This window comes from Narcine bancroftii, chromosome 2 (assembly GCF_036971445.1).
Source record: "Narcine bancroftii isolate sNarBan1 chromosome 2, sNarBan1.hap1, whole genome shotgun sequence".
Taxonomy (NCBI): Eukaryota; Metazoa; Chordata; class Chondrichthyes; order Torpediniformes; family Narcinidae; genus Narcine; species Narcine bancroftii.
The window spans coordinates 194,244,001-194,260,764 of record NC_091470.1 but is presented as its reverse complement, the minus strand read 5'-3'; the positions used below and the strand labels follow the sequence as shown (position 1 = coordinate 194,260,764).

General features: G+C 46.2%; 1 protein-coding gene across 4 annotated transcripts in view; it reads left to right on the top strand.

Annotated features, from left to right (window-relative positions):
* The window catches only part of LOC138754887 (multifunctional procollagen lysine hydroxylase and glycosyltransferase LH3-like), a 46,085-nt gene continuing 29,321 nt past the window's right edge, over positions 1 to 16,764 (top strand). For 3 of the 4 annotated variants that reach the window (XM_069919840.1, XM_069919841.1, XM_069919839.1), the window contains exons 1-3: positions 1 to 168; positions 12,135 to 12,226; positions 12,696 to 12,832. In XM_069919840.1, coding sequence (XP_069775941.1) covers positions 21 to 168; positions 12,135 to 12,226; positions 12,696 to 12,832 — 377 coding nt within the window. In that variant the 5' untranslated portion in view covers positions 1 to 20. Of the gene's footprint in view, positions 169 to 505; positions 713 to 12,134; positions 12,227 to 12,695; positions 12,833 to 16,764 lie in introns of those variants that run through there. The other variant, XM_069919842.1, reaches the window with a different exon arrangement.

The window sequence follows — 16,764 nt, the reverse complement described above, 5'->3', positions numbered from 1 at the left end:
GTCGGGCGTTGATTGGCTAGATGGCCTGCTTCCCTGGGCCGGCGGGGCCGCGACCGCTCAGTGGTGGGACGAGCGCGATGTGGTGGTGGGTGGTGGCGGCGCTGGCGGCCTGGGCCCTGCTGGGGACGGCGCGGGCCGGGGCGGTGGAGAGCAGGCCCCTGTCGCCAGGTAAGGACGGAACGGGGATGACGGGCAGTTCCTCTGGGAGCTGGAATTGGATCTGGATCTGGATCCGGACCCGGAGCCCACGTCACGGTGCGGGCTCTGCAACCTGACGGTCTCCTGGTGACCCATGTATGGGACTGCGGAGAGGGTCCTCTCTTCCCCCCTCCCTCCCTCCCCCCCGTCTCCCCTCCCTCCCTCCCCCCCGTCTCCCCTCCCTCCCTCCCCCCCGTCTCCCCTCCCTCTCCCCCTCCCTCCCTCCCCATCCCCAATAACTCTGTGACACTGAGGCAGTGCCATGAATTCTTTTCTCACTCACGAGAGAGTTTCGGCTGTGTGAAAAGACATTCCCGTGGTAAAGGAATGTGGAGAATGTGTTCTGCCTGCCGGGTCCCACACGCTTGTCAGCGGGATGTGAGCGCGAATGTCAGTGAAACAGGAAAGTCTGCACCCGCTGCAACCTGTCGGCCTCCCCATGACCCGTGTCTGGGATAGCGGAGGTGGACCTTCCCTTTGGAAATAAAAGCGCAATGCTGGAGGAACTGAGCAGGTAACCAACGTTTCGGATTTATTGTCAGTGCACATCCAAGACATCATGTACGAATCTGAGAATCTTCTACTGCATCAAGGTAGGCAGGCAGCCCAAGATGTTACAGTCAAAACCCTCCCCACTGTCGAGAAAATGTTGGCAGGAGCCCAAACAAGTGAGGGGGTGAGGGGAAGAGCACGGGCAGGAGGTAATGGGTGGATAAGGAATGGAGGGCACAGCAGTGATTGGGGGGAGGGCGGCAGATCTGAGAATAGGGAGCTGGAGGGATGGGGAAGGGAGGGAGAGTGGGGAGTGGGCTACAGAAACTGGAGAAGTCAATGTTAATGGGGGGCACCCAGATAGAACGTGAGATGTTGCTCCTTTAGTGTCCAGGTGGTCTTGGTTTGGCATTGCCTGAAGCCATGGGCAGATGTGTCGGCGTGGGAGTGAGGTGTGGAATTGAAGTGGTCGGCCACTGCGAGATCCCTGTTACTGATGCGGACAGAGTGAAGATGGTCAGTGGAGCGATTTCCTAGTCGGCGTCCAGTCTCTCCGATGTAGGGAAAGGCACAGAGGGAGCACTGGATGCAGTAGATCACTCCTGAGAGGGATTGGGAGATCATTTCACTGAGCACATTCACTCTGTCGTATTCTGTGCCAGAATGTTCTGTTAGTCGTGGCGCTCCCTTGCGGCACAAGGCAAGATGGCAACTGCTTGCCGGGACAGTGACTCTCATTGCCTTGTTCGTGGAAAGGCAGCTCTCTCCATTTCTGCCCAACGTTGTCCCCACACCACCGATTTTTGTCCCAAATCACACAACCTGCAATGTGTCCGTGCCGAACAAAATATACCACCCACACTGGTCCAGCCTCCCTGTGTTTGGCCCAAGTCTCTCAGAATCAGGATTTATTGCCATGAACAAGTCATGAAATTCAGTGTTTTGTGGCAGCATCACAGGGCAAACATTCATATTACAACCATCTTACAACATTACTATCAAAATAATAGTCCACGAAAAGTCAGGTTCATTGTTCAAAAGTTTGGTTAATTGGTTATTCAGGAATCTGATGGCGGAGGGGAAGAAGCTGTCCTTGTGCCACTGAGTGCTCGTCTTCAGGTGTACCTTTTCCCCAATGGTAGCCTCTGGGGGGGGGTGGTCCTTGAGGATAGAGGTTGCTTTTTTAAGACATTGGATCTTGTAGATGACTTGGAGTGAAGACTGGTGCCTGTGATATTGTAGGCAGAGTTATCAACCCTCTGGAGTTTATTCGTGTGCTGAGAGTTGGTGCCTCCGTACCAGGCAGTGATGCAACTGGCCAGAATGCTGTCCATGGCCCACCCATAGGAGTTTACAAGAGTCTTTGGTGACAAACTGAATCTCCTCAGACATCTCACAAAGTCTAGCTGCTGGTGAGCCTTCTTTGTGATTGCATCAACATGGAGGCCCCAGGGCAGATCCCCGGAGATGTTGACACCCAGGAATTTGAAGTTCTTTACCTTCTCCGCAGCTAACCCCTCAATGAGGACTGGATCCTGTTCCCTGGACTTCCTCCTGAAGTCCACAATCATCTCTTTGTTGCTGACGTTGAGCAAAAGGTTGTTGTCGGGGGGGTGGGGGGGGGGGGAGTCACGTGATGGAGTAGTGGCCGGTCAGGGAATTCCAGCCCTCTCTGGAAAAGTTGAAAAAAAACACACAAAACACAAAGGTACAAGAATAAAAATTAAAACAAAGTAAAGGTAAAGGTGAGAAGAAAATGGCAGTGAAGAGAGCAAAGTCGAAAGCAACGGGAAGAAGAGAAGAAGAAAGAACGTCGGAAGAAGAAGGTGAAGGCCTTACCTGTCCGAGGAGGCCCACCACGGAGAGAGAAGCCCGTTCCCTCAGGTCAGTGGAAGTCCCAAGCTCGGGACTACAAAAATGGCTTGCGGAGCCGAGTAAAAGTGTGCAACCGCGCATGCGCATGAAAAAAAACACACTGACGGGAGGGGGGAACAGCTGAAGAGTCGATCTCCACAGCTGAGAGTGACAGCTGCAACACAGCAACAGGAAGAGAACACAGAAAACAACGAGAACAAGAAAGAAGAGAGCAAAAAGAAAACAAGGAAACAACTGATGGCCAACCCAGAGGAAGAAGAAGAAGAAGAAGAACATAGAGAAATGGAAGAAGAAGGGAAAGGCAGGACAATGGATATATTTTTTTTAAAGAATATATGGAATCAATGAAAGAATGGCAATTACAAGAATTTAATGAAATAAAAAGAACTAAGAGTGCAGAAGAAAAAAATAATAAAATAGAGATGGTTATATCAGAGATAGGAAAAAGAGTGGATAATGTGGAAGAACGAGAAATAATCGTAGAAATGGAAGTAGAGGACTTAAAAGAGAAATTAGAAGAATCTAATAAAAAAGTTAAAGAGGAACATGAGCTGTTAGCTCAGAAGATAGATATAATGGAAAACTATGATAGAAGAAATAATATAAAGATAGTGGACCTTAAGGAAGAAGAAGAAGGCAAGAATATGAGAGAATTTATAAAAGATTGGATCCCCAGGGTCCGAGGAAGACCAGAATTACAGGAAGAAATGGAAATAGAAAGGGCACATAGAACACTAGCTCCGAAACCACAACCGCAGCAAAAACCAAGATCCATTTTAGTAAAATTCTTTATAGAACAAGAGAAAATATATTGGAGAAAGCAATGAAGAAAATAAGAGAAGACAAAAAGCCACTGGAATACAAAGGTCAAAAAAAAATTTTTCTATCCAGACATAAGTTTTGAACTCCTGAAGAAGAGGAAGGAGTTCAATACAGCAAAAACGGGCAACAAAACAGACTATTCTCGGATCCGGAGGAAGCACGAAAATTTGCAGAACAACTACAAAACAAGCAGAGAGATGAAGACATGTAATGAGAGTAAAAATGACCACGAACTATATGTACGTGTGTATATGGGTGTATATATATATATATATATATATATATAGATGTGTATGTATATATGTGTGTACATGTGTGTATCTGTATTTAGAGGAAAATATATAGAGTATAGATAAGAATTAATAAGGGAATGAAAGGGAACAGAGGAAATAAGGAGGGAATTAAAAGAGTGACCTTTGTTATATATGAAAATTGAAATCTTTTCCGGGGGGGGGCTGGGTGGGGAGGAGTTACGGTCACTGCAAAATCAGTTGACGCTTGCGAGTGAATTTGCAAATCCAAATGGAGAGGGGAGATGTGGTTGCCCGACAAGGGATAAAGGGCAACTCAGGAGGGGGAGGGGAGAATGGGGTTAAAGAAGTTTTAGATAGGAAAATAAGGGAAATGTTTGATGTTTTAGAAATGTTGTCTTATAAAGTGTTCAAAAAAAGAAAGCAGAAATGGATAAGAAGGCAAGGTGATGATGAGGAAACGGAAAGGAAAGATAAACAAAGTATGAAATGGCTACGTTGAACTATATGACTTTAAATATTAATGGAATACATAACCAAATCAAAAGGAAGAAACTGCTAAATTTACTGAAAAAAGAAAAAATTGATATAGCATTCGTGCAAGAAACACACTTAACTGAAATGGAGCATAAGAAATTAAAGAGAGATTGGGTAGGACATGTAACAGCAGCGTCATATAATTCAAAAGCTACAGGAGTAGCTATAATAATCAGTAAAAATGTACCAATTAAAATAGAAGAGGAAATAATAGATCCAGCAGGGAGATATGTAATGATAAAATGTCAGATATATTCGGAGTTTTGGAATCTACTCAATGAATATTCACCTAATGAAGAAGATCAAAATTTTATGCAAGATATTTTTTTCAAGATAGCAGACACGCAAGGGAACATATTAATAGGAGGGGATTTCAACCTTAATTTGGATTCAAATATGGATAAAACTGGGAAAAAAATTAACAGAAAGAACAAAGTAACCAAATTTATAATTAAATCGATGCAAGAAATGCAACTTTTGGATATATGGAGGAAACAACACCAAAGGAAAAGGAATATTCATATTATTCGGGTAGACATAAAACATACTCAAGAATAGATCTATTCCTGTTATCAGCTCGTATGCAAGACAGAGTAAGAAAAACAGAATATAAAGCTAGAATATTATCGGACCATTCACCCTTGATATTGACAATAGAGTTAGAGGACACCCCTCCAAGAATGTATAGATGGATATTAAACTCCATGCTACTTAAAAGGCAGGATTTTAGAGAATTCATTGAAAAACAAATTAAAATGTACTTTGAAATAAATACGGAATCAGTGAAAGATAAGTTTATACTATGGGACGCAATGAATGTGTTCATCACAGGGCAAATAATAAGTTATGTAACCAAGATGAAGAAGGATTACAATCAGGAAACAGAGCAGTTGGAAAGGGAAATAGTAAATATAGAAAAAGAATTAGCAATGAAGGAAGACACAACTAAAAGAAGAGAATTGGCAGATAAAAAAATAAAATATGAAACACTACAAACATATAAGGTGGAGAAGAACATAATGAAGACAAAACAGAAATATTATGAACTAGGGGAAAAAAACGCACAAAATTCTAGCATGGCAGCTTAAGACAGAACAAGTTAAGAGAATGGTATTGGCATCAAGGAAAAAAGACAAACAAATCACATATAATCCAATGGAGATTAATGAAAACTTCAGAGAATTCTATGAACAATTATATCAAACTGAAAACGAAGGGAAAGAAGACAAAATAGATGAATTTTTAACTAAAATTGAACTACCAAAATTACAAATAGAGGAACAAAATAAATTAACAGAACCATTTGAAATAGTAGAAATACAAGAGATAATAAAAAAAAAACTACCAAATAATAAAACACCAGGAGAGGATGGATTCCCAATAGAATTCCATAAAATATTTAAAGATTTATTAATTCCTCCCCTCCTGGAAGTAATCAACCAGATTGACAAAACACAAAGCATACCAGATTCATGCAAAACAGCAATAATTACAGTAATACCAAAGACAGGGAAAGATCCACTCGTACCAGCGTCATATAGACCAATATCACTACTTAACACAGATTATAAGATAATAGCTAAACTATTAGCAAACAGATTAGCAGATTATGTACCTAAAATGGTAAATCTAGACCAAACTGGATTTATTAAAAAAAGACAGACAATATTTGTAAATTTATTAACTTAATTCATGCAGTAGAAGGGATTAAAGCACCAACAATAGCAGTTGCTTTAGATGCAGAGAAGCCCTTTGACAGAGTAGAATGGAATTATTTATTCAAAGTATTGCAAAAATTCAGTTTACCAGAGAAGTATATTAATTGGATTAAAGCATTATTTAAGGGGCCATTGGCGAAAGTGATCTTCTTTGGCTTGGCTTCGCGGACGAAGATTTATGGAGGGGGTAAAAAGTCCACGTCAGCTGCAGGCTCGTTTGTGGCTGACAAGTCCGATGCGGGACAGGCAGACACGATTGCAGCAGTTGCAGGGGAAAATTGGTGGGTTGGGGTTGGGTGTTGGGTTTTTCCTCCTTTGCCTTTTGTCAGTGAGGTAGGCTCTGCGGTCTTCTTCAAAGGAGGTTGCTGCCCGCCAAACTGTGAGGCGCCAAGATGCACGGTTTGAGGCGATATCAGCCCACTGATAGTAAATGGATATATATCAAAGCAATTTAATTTAAGCAGATCAACAAGGCAGGGATGCCCACTATCACCCTTATTGTTCGCGTTAGCTATAGAACCACTAGCAGAATTGATAAGAACAGAAAATAAAATAAAAGGGATAAAAATAAAAGACAAGGAATATAAAATCATTTTATTTGCGGATGATGTTATAGTATACTTAACAGAACCAGAATTATCAATAAAAGAATTACATAAGAAATTGAAGGAATATGGAGAAGTGTCGGGTTACAAGATTAATGCAAATAAAAGTGAAGCAATGCCAATGAATAATGCGGATTTCTCACAATTTAAGAAGGAATCACCATTCAGATGGCAAATGCAAGCAATAAGATACCTAGGTATACAAATAAATAAAAACCTCGGCCATCTATATAAACTCAATTATTATCCAGTAATGAAAAAATTACAGGACGATTTAGAGCATTGGAAAGATTTACCACTAACACTAATAGGAAGGATAAACTGTATTAAAATGAACATTTTCCCAAGGATACAATACCTATTTCAGGCATTGCCAATACACTTGACAGAGAAATTCTTCAAGGAGTTAAAGAAAATAATAAGGACATTTTTATGGAAAGGGGGGAAACCGAGGATAGCATTAGATAAATTAACAGAATGGTATAAACAAGGAGGCTTACAACTGCCAAACTTTAAAAATTATTATAGAGCCGCACAATTAAGATACCTATCAGATTTTTATCAAACAAGGGAAAAGCCAGATTGGACTAGATTAGAACTAGATAAAATAGGGGAGAAGATACCTGAACATATATAAATGGGATGAAAAATTGGTACAACATAGGAGTTCTCCAGTATTACATCATCTGCTCAATATTTGGAAGAAGATTCATGTAGAAAGGAATAAAACAAATTACCAATTACCAAAACTAATACTGACGCAAAATCAGTTAATCCCTTTTACAATAGATAACCTTTCCTTTAGAGAATGGGAGAAAAAAGGGATCAAAAGAATAGAAAATTGTTTTTCAGGAAATAAATTACTATCCTTTGAACAAATGAAGGATAAATATAATATAACTCAAGATACAGAGTTGGCATACTACCAACTGAGATCCTACTTGAAGGACAAATTGGGAAGCAGTCTGAGGTTACCAGAGGGAAGTAATTTTGAATATGTGATTACAGATACAATGAGAATCAAAAAATTTATAACAAATATGTATATTAAACTGCAAGAAAAGGAGAATGAGGAAACAAATGGTAAAATTAAACAAAAATGGGAACAAGATTTAAACATAACAATAAAGAAGGAAACATGGGAGAAGTTATGCTCTGGAACTATGAGAAATACAATAAACACGAGGTTACGTATGATACAATATAACTGGATACACAGGCTATACATTACACCTCAAAAGTTAAATAAATGGGACCCAACTGTATCTGACAGATGTTTTTGCTGTAAAAAAGAAGTGGGAACAACAATTCATGCAATCTGGACATGTGAGAAAGTGGAAAAATTTTGGGAAGATCTAAACCAGATATTAAATAAAATTACAGAAAACAACATACCAAAAAACCCAGAGATCTTCCTCCTAAGTAACATAAAAAACAAAGAATTTGGACTTGATTTGGATGGTGCACAAAAAAGATTTGTTAAGATAGCTCTAGCCGTAGCAAAAAAATGTATTATGTCAACTTGGAAATTAGAAGATAACTTGAGAATACAACAATGGTATATAGAAATGATTAAATGTATTCCATTAGAAAAAATAACATATAATTTAAGAAATAATATTGAAATATTTGAACAAATATGGGAGCCATACATGAAACACAATAGAGAAAACCTACCGGGGACATCTATCACCTAAAATAACGAAAGGAGAAGGAAATGAAAAGAATTGACTCAGTGGAATTTCTTGTTTATTTTTATTGAATGACAACATTGTTTGACTGGTTTAATGTATCTTGGGTTCTGTACTTTAAATGAATGGGGGGGGGAGGTAGGGAGGGTGGGATGGGAGGAGGGAGTGGGGGAAGAAATGACACTATATATTTGAAAAGGAAAATGTATGTATCTTGGTCAATGTGGTTTATGGTGTGAAAAATAAAAAATTTTAAAAAAAAGGTTGTTGTCATTACACCACTTAATGAGCTGATCCATCTCCCTCCTGTACATTTCCTCATTGCTGTTTGTGATTCTTCCAACAACTGAGGTGTCAACAGCAAACTTGTAGATAGCATTGGAATTGAGCCTGGCCACACACTCTTGGGTGTATCACGAGTAGAACAGTGGGCTAAGCTGGCATCCTTGTGTTAATGATCAGTGAGGAGACATTTCCAATTTATACTGACACTAAACCCATCTCACCCACACTGGTTCCCACACTGGTTCCAGCTGCCAGGATTTGGCCCATGTCTCTCTAATCCTTTCGTATCTCTGGCTTTCGTTAAACCCCTCACTTCTTCCCCCGTCGCCTTCCCCCAGCTCTGTCTCTCTCCCTTTTCCCTGTCTCCTTTTGCACAGACAAAATCAATTTTCACCTCTCCCCTCATCATGTCCAATTCACATCTTTTGTTGGTGGTCCACCCAGCATCATCTATATTCTGAGATTTCCTGTTTTCTGGCTTATTCCTTGAAGAGCTCAGGCCTGGAACGTCAATATATCTTTGCCTCCTAAGAACGCTGAAACACCGGCTGAGTTCCTCCAGCATTTTGGTGTGTTTTTAACTACGATCACAGCATCTGCAGACTTCCATGTTTGACTCTGCGTTCACCCGGTCTGTTGCTCTTATGATTTTGACCACCTCTGAGGTCACCCCTCATCCTCCTGTACTCCCAAGGAATAAACCCCCAGCCTGCTCCACCTCTCCAGCTCAACAACTTATTTCCCGCAGCAAGATGACCAGAACGGGAACATCATCGTCCAAATGGGGCCTCACCAGCATCTTGTAGAACCATAGAACATTACAGCACAGAAAGAGGCCCTTCTAGTCAATATAGTACTATTTTTATCCCTAGTCCCAATGACATGCACCCAGTCCAACTCCCTCCCATCCATGGACCTGTCTAAAATCTTAAATGTTAAAATTGAGCCCACTTTCACCATTTCAGCTGGAAGCTCATTCTACACTCCCACCACTCACTGTGTGAAGAAGTTCCCCCTAAACTTTTCAGCCTTAATCCATGATCTCTGGTTTGTATTTCACTGACTCTCAGTGGGAAAAGCCTGTCTACATTTACTCTGTCTATTCCCCATCATAATTTTAAATACCTCCATCAAATCTCCCCGCATTCTTCTACGCTCCAGGGAATAAAGACCTAACCTGTTTAACCTTTCCCTGTAACTCAGTTCCTGGAGTACAGGCAACATCCTAGTAAATCTTCTCCACACTCTTTCTATCTTTCCTGTAGTTCGGTGACCAAAACTACACAATGCTCCAAATTTGGCCTCGCCAATGTCTTATACAACCATCGCATCCCAACTCCTAGACTCAATACTTTGATTTATGAAGGCCATATGCCAAAAGCTCTCTTTATAATCCTGTCCTCCTGTGACGCCACATTCAGGAAATTATGTATCTGTATTCCCAGATCCCTCTGTTCTACTGCATTCATCAGTGTCTGACCGTTCACCATGTATGTCCTTCCTTGGTTTGTCCTTCCAAAATGCAACACCTCACACTTGTCTGCATTAAATTCCATCTGCCATTTGTCAGCCCATTTTTTCAGCTGGTCCAGATCTCTGCAAGCTTTGAAAACCCTCCTCACTGTCCACAACACCCCCAATCTCAGTGTAATATGCTGATCCAATTTACCATTTGATCATCCTCATTGATATGGCTTCTTCTGCTTTCTTTAAATACTTTTGTATGTTATCTTGTTTCAGACTTTGTAGTTTCTTTCTGATGAGACTAATCTGCACCTTGCACTCATGCATGACATCTTGAAGACTGAAGCTGTGGTTCTGTTCCACAGATAAGTTTCCGTGGACTTTTCTGCAGTAGCTTTTTTAAAAAAAATATATCGTAAATTGTAGACTTTCTGTTGTTGTAGGTTCTCATTAGAACAGTAATGCTCACCCCACGTTCTAGTTTCTTAATTATTTCAAGTTTGTCACTCAATGTCAACGTGTTCTTTCTCTTCCCACTGCAAAGTTTATTAAAATTTTCGTACAGCATGGTAACAGGCCCTTTCGGCCCACAATACCCGTGCCACCCAATTAACTTACAACGCACGGTACGTTTTGAAGGGTGGGTGGAAACCGGAGGCCCCAGGGAAAACCCACCCAGACACGGGGAGAACGTACAAACTCCTTACAGAAGTGCGGGATCCGAACGCCGGTGCTGTAAAGGCGTTGCGCTAACTGCTGTGCTGCCCGTAATTGATCTACTTTAGTGCCCATTGTTATGAATCTGTAATTATGTATGGTTGCCGCTGCATATCTGTGGTGCACAAGCACGCACACAAAAGCCTGCTAAATTTTAAAAGATTACGAGTTTTTGAAAAGTCCAGATTCGTGAATGGCCGGGTTTCAGGCATCCAGATTTTAGGACTTTTACTGTACAATCCGGTGAAAGTGTTGCTCCAGACCACGAGTGCACACCCATACTCCTGGAACACCAATACCCCTAGAGCGGAACCCTGCAAAAGGTAGGGGACTTGGCCCAGGTTGTCACAGTCAAAACCCTCCCCACATCAAGAACATCTACGGGGAATGCCACCATCGGAGAGCAGCAGCGATCATTACCCAGCACACACTCTGTTCTTGCTACTGCTATCAGGAAAGAGGTCTCGCACCACCAGGTTCAGGAACAGCTGCTCCCCCTCCACCATCAACAACAAATTCAAATCATGGACTCATTTAAGGACTCATTATTACTGAATATTTATTTTCTCTATTGCATAGTTTGTTTGCACTTCTTTGTTTATATCTCTTTTTTGTACATATCTTTAGCAAACTGTTTTTTGCTTTACTGATAAGTGGTAATTCTGCCTGGCCTGCAGGAAAAAAGATCTCAGGGTCGCGTGTATGTACTCTGACAATAAATCTGAACACGATACACGGTTTTTATTCACAAATGCACAAAGGTATAATTGAAAATAAATATATGAATATTCTGGGATGATCTCAGGCTAGATCACAAAATATAGGAGCAGAAGTAGGCCATTCAGCCCATAGAGTCTGTCCCACCATTCAATCATGAGCTGATCCATTCTCCCACTCACCCCCACTGCCTGGTCTTCTCCCCATAACCTTTGAATTCCTGGCTAATCAAGAACCTGTCAATCTCTGTCTTAAAATACACACAATGACTTGGCCTCCACTGGATACTATTTGGAGAAGGGGGGGATGAGAGTGGATTGGGGACACAAAGTGGTGGGAGGAAGAGAGAGAGAAGGGGGGGGGGATTGGGTGAAATGAGGAAGTTTGGTGCTGCTTCTGTTGGGGAGTGGACTGCCCAAGAGGATGAGGGGTGGGGGGGGGTTGTTGGGCAACTACCTCTCACCTTCCCCTAAACACATCCTCAGCCAGACTGCGAATCTGGGGCTCTATGGTGGTGACTGAGGTCTGTGGTGATGGGAGGGGCTACAGCTGTGGGTGGGTCCTGTTGGAGGGGCTACAACAGTGATGGGTGAGGCCTGGTTTTGACTACAGCAGTGGGTGGGGCTAATACAGTAGGTGGGGCCTGAGTGGGAGGAGCCACAGCAGTGGGCAGGGCATGTGGCAGGAGGAGGAGACACAGTAGAGGGAGGGGTGTCCATTCTGACCCCTGCAGCATCTCACCTTTGACCCCTGTCTCCCCAGATAACCTGTTAGTGATCACTGTGGCAACCAGCGAAACGGAGGGCTTCAAACGATTCATGCGTACCACCAAGCACTTCAACTACACTGTCAAGGTACAGTGAGGGCAGTGGAGGGGGTGGGGGGAATGAGGGGAGCATGACAGTGGGGAGAGGGGAGTGAGGCAGAGGCCATTGGGAAAAGGGGAGTGAGGTGGAGAGTGGTGGGGGAAGGGGAAGGTGGTGGGAGAGAGGGGAGTAGGCCAGAGGGCAATGGGTGGGTGGTGGGGAGAGGGAGTGTGGGAGGAGTATGCCCATGGTACGGGGAGGAGGGGGAGGAGAGAAGGAGGGTAGGTAAGGGGTGGGGGAGGAAGGGGTGATGCCTGAGGTTCCGGGAAGGGCTGGGCTGGTATCTGGCATCTAGGTTTTAACCTTGAGCTTTGCGTCCTAGCCTGGGTTAGGAAGCAGCAAGGACCCTGGGATGAGGAGGGGGTGGTGGGTACCGTGCCCCTGGGTCACGCCTCACTGAACCCCTAGACCAAGGTTCACTGAGCTGCTGATGCTTTCTCACCCCCCACCCCCTCAGGTCCTGGGACTGGGGGAAGAGTGGAAGGGGGGCGACGTGGCCCATACCGTGGGGGGAGGACAGAAGGTCCGGTGGCTGAAGAGGGAGCTGGAGAAGTACGTGGCAAAGGAGGACCTCATTGTGATGTTTGTGGACAGGTAGGCCCGGGTGGTGGTTGGGGTGGGGGGTGGTGTGGTGGGGGGGAGGGGTCCTTTGGCCCACTCCAGTGACTCACCCAAGGCCAGGACAGGGAAGAAAGCCCCTCCAAAGGCAGCGCAAGGCCGAGGGTCACGCCTGCGGGATAGCAGGAGGCCTGGTCTCTTGTCACTCCTCTTCGTCCCCTGCTCCCAATTCCCCAGGGCCTAGAAACCCTCAGCTGCAAATATTTAGATCAAGAGGGGGAGAGAAAAAGAGAGGGGCAATGGGATTAGTTTGGGACTGATACAGGACTAGGGAGAGAGCAGAGCAGTGGGATCAGTGTGGGGACTGATTCAGCTGTGGGGAGAGAGTGGGATCAGTATGGAGACTGACACAGGGTGGTGGGGAGAGAGTGGGGCAATGGGATCAGTTTGGAGACTGATACAGGGCTGTGAGGAGAGAAGGGCAATGAGATTATTTGGGGAGAGAATGGGACAGTGGGATTAGTTTGGGAGCTGACACAGTGGGGCAATGGGATTAGTTTGGGGACTGATACAGGGTGGTGGGGAGAGAGAAGGGTAGTGGGATTAATTTGGGGACAAAGAGGGGTTTTTGTTTCAGATATAAAATTAGCTGTTTATGTCTGAATAACTGTACAAAGGTTAATTTTCCAACTGGATGCGCATTGCCTCTCCCAGGCTGGGTAGGTCAGGGTGAGGGCTGAGTTGAGCATCTGTCATCTGAGGAGCAGGCTCAGAAACAAGTGGGCCCCTGTGCAGAGTTCTACCTCAGCTCCCTGCAGCCTCTAGACATGGCACTTGAACAAAAGTTCTTTTCAAACCTTGAGTGGAAATTAATAAAAACCAGGAGATTATTTATTATTTAACTAAACACTTTACACATTGTCAAACCAACGTGGCAGGAGCAGTTGAATTGGGCATTCCCGGTGAAGGAGTCGAAGGAAAGAGAGAGAGAGAGGCAAGAAAGCCCATACCCTGGTCTTAAAATAGCGATGAGATGTTGGGTTGCTCTTCAGTTTGTTGTTTTAACCTTAGCCTTGTTAAATCTGTGGCCCCAGGGCTCTGCAGGGAGAGAACAGGGCCATGGAGAGGTGGGGGGAGAGTGAGTGGAGCTGTGGGGGGGGGGGGGGAGAGAGAGAGTGCAGAGCCATGGGATTAGTTTGAGGACTGATAAAGGAGACCGGGGCAGTGGGATTAGTTCAGGGATAGTTACAGGGCTGTGGGGGAGGGGAGAGCGGGGCTGTGGGGGGGTGGGAGGGAGAGAGTGGAGCTGTGGAGAGAAGAGAGGGGCTGTGGTGGAACGGACTGGGGGAGATTGAGCTGGCTGTGGGGGGGTGAGAGAGAGAGCGCGGAGCCGTGAGATTAGTTTGGGGACTGATACAGGGCTGTGGGGGAGAGTGGGGCTGTGGGATTAGTTTGGAGACTGATACAGGGCTGTAGGGAGTGAGAGAGTGGGGCCGTGGGATTAGTTTGGGGACTGATACAGGGCTGTGGGGGAGGGGAGAGCGGGGCTGTGGTGGGGGGGGGAGAGAGCGGAGCTGTGGGGAGGAGAGAGGGGCTGTTGTGGAAGAGAGAACGGACTGGGGGAGATTGAGCTGGCTGTGGGGGGAGAGAGAGAGAGAGCACGGAGCCGTGAGATTAGTTTGGGGACTGATACAGGACTGTAGGGAGTGAGGGGGGCAGTGGGATTAGTTCAGGGATAGTTACAGGGCTGGGGAGTGAGAGAGTGGGGCCATGGGATTAGTTTGGGGACTGTGGGAGAGTGCTGGTTAATGCCTCGAATTTCATGGGAAGACTAAGATACTGCCAACAGTTTTCTGGCCAAGAGCCCTCTCTGTTTCGATATCCGGACACAGGTGCCAGTGATCCAAAGCACAGCCTTGATTTTGTGCCTTGATTTCAGGAGGAACAGTGAAAGCCCACGTCACTCGTTCTGGTTTCCATGTCGAGTTTTGTCCTGTGTAGCCGGGATTGTCTCTCCGAGCCCACCTGAGCGTGAGAAGGGTGTGACAGTTCATAATATGGTTCTTGTTATTGTCCTGGATTCCGAGACATGTGATCTGTGGTCTAGTATTAAATTTACCTGGTCTGAACAAGAGGAGTTTGTGAAGCACTAGTTGTATGAAAGGATTGGGATCGGGTTCTATTTCCCTGAAGGCAGACCCTCCCCTCTACTCCCCTCTATGACCCTCCGACCTGTTTTTGTCTCCAGTGCATCACACAAAAGAGCTGGAGAAACTCAGCAGGTCACGCACCACCTAGAGCAGTGGTTCTCAACCTTTATCTTCCCACTCACATCCCACTTTAAGTAATCCCTCGGCCATCGGTGCTCTGTGATCAGTAAGGGGTTGCTTAAGGTGGGATGTGGGTGGGAAGAAACAGTTTGAAACCCACTGTTTTAGTCGTCCCTCATTGACTCGTTATGTGCACCATTTCATAACTCCAAAGGAAATGGGCCAGTGACAATTTTTTCTCAAGCAAAATATTTCAGTCACAATTGGGTCTAGAGCAGCGATTCTCAACTTTTCCTTCCCACCTTAAGCAACCCCTTATTGATCACAGATCACTGATGGCTTAGGGATTACTTAAAGTGGGATGTAGTGGGAAGTAAAAGGTTGAGAACCACTGACCTACAGGAAGTAAAGGGTAACCAATGTTTCGGGCCTAGGGCCTTCATCAAGGTGTGAGCAAAAACATGGATAAAGCATGGTGGGAAGGAAGGGGCAGGAGGAGGGAGGAAGGGGCGGGGAGGAGGGAGGAAGGGGCAGGGGAGGAGGGAGGAAGGGGCAGGGGAGGAGGGAGGAAGGGGCAGGGGAGGAGGGAGGAAGGGGCAGGGGAGGAGGGAGGAAGGGGCAGGGGAGGAGGGAGGAAGGACGGGGCAGGGGGAGGAGGAGAGGAGGGAGAAAGGGGGCGGGGAGGAGGGAGGAAGGGGCAGGGGAGGAGGGAGGAAGGGGCAGGGGAGGAGGAGAGGAAGGGGCAGGGGAGGAGGAGAGGAAGGGGCAGGGGAGGAGGAGAGGAAGGGGCAGGGGAGGAGGAGAGGAAGGGGCAGGAGGAGGAGGAGAGGAGGGAGAAAGGGGGCGGGGAGGGGAGGAGGGAGGAAGGGGCAGGGGAGGAGGAGAGGAAGGGGCAGGGGAGGAGGAGAGGAAGGGGCATGGGGAGGAGGAGAGGAGGGAGAAAGGGGGCGGGGAGGAGGAGAGGAGGGAGGAAGGGGCAGGGGAGGAGGAAGGGGAGGGGAGGAAGGAGGAAGGGGGTGGGGAGGAGGGAGGAAGGGGCAGGGGAGGAGGAAGGGGAGGGGAGGAAGGAGGAAGGGGGTGGGGAGGAGGGAGGAGGGAGGAAGGGGCAGGGGAGGAGGGAGGGAGGAAGGGGCAGGGGAGGAGGGAGGGAGGAAGGGGCAGGGGAGGAGGGAGGAAGGAAGGGGCAGGGGAGGAGGGAGGAAGGAAGGGGCAGGGGGAGGAGGAGAGGAGGGAGAAAGGGGGCGGGGAGGAGGAGAGGAGGGAGGAAGGGGCAGGAGAGGAGATTAGGAGGAAGGAAGGAAGGGGCGGGGAGGAGGAAGGAAGGAAGGGGCGGGGAGGAGGGAGGAAGGGGGCGGGGAGGAGGGAGGAAGGGGGCGGGGAGGAGGGAGGAAGGGGGCGGGGAGGAGGGGGGAAGGGGGCGGGAGGAGGGGGGAAGGGGAAAGGGAAGGGGGCGGAGAGGAGGGAGGGAGGAAGGGGAGAAGGGGCAGGAGAGGAGGGAGGAAGGGGCAGGGGGAGGAACACAGGCCAACAGGTAAGAAGTGATAGGTGGATGAGGTGGGAGGGTAACAGAGAAAACCTGAGAGGTAATAAGACAGGATTAGCTCTCTTAGCTCTGTGAATGGAGAGGGAATGGGGAGCTGGAGGAAAGAAGACAGAGGGATGGGGAATGAGAGAGACTGGGGGGGTGGTTAACAGAAA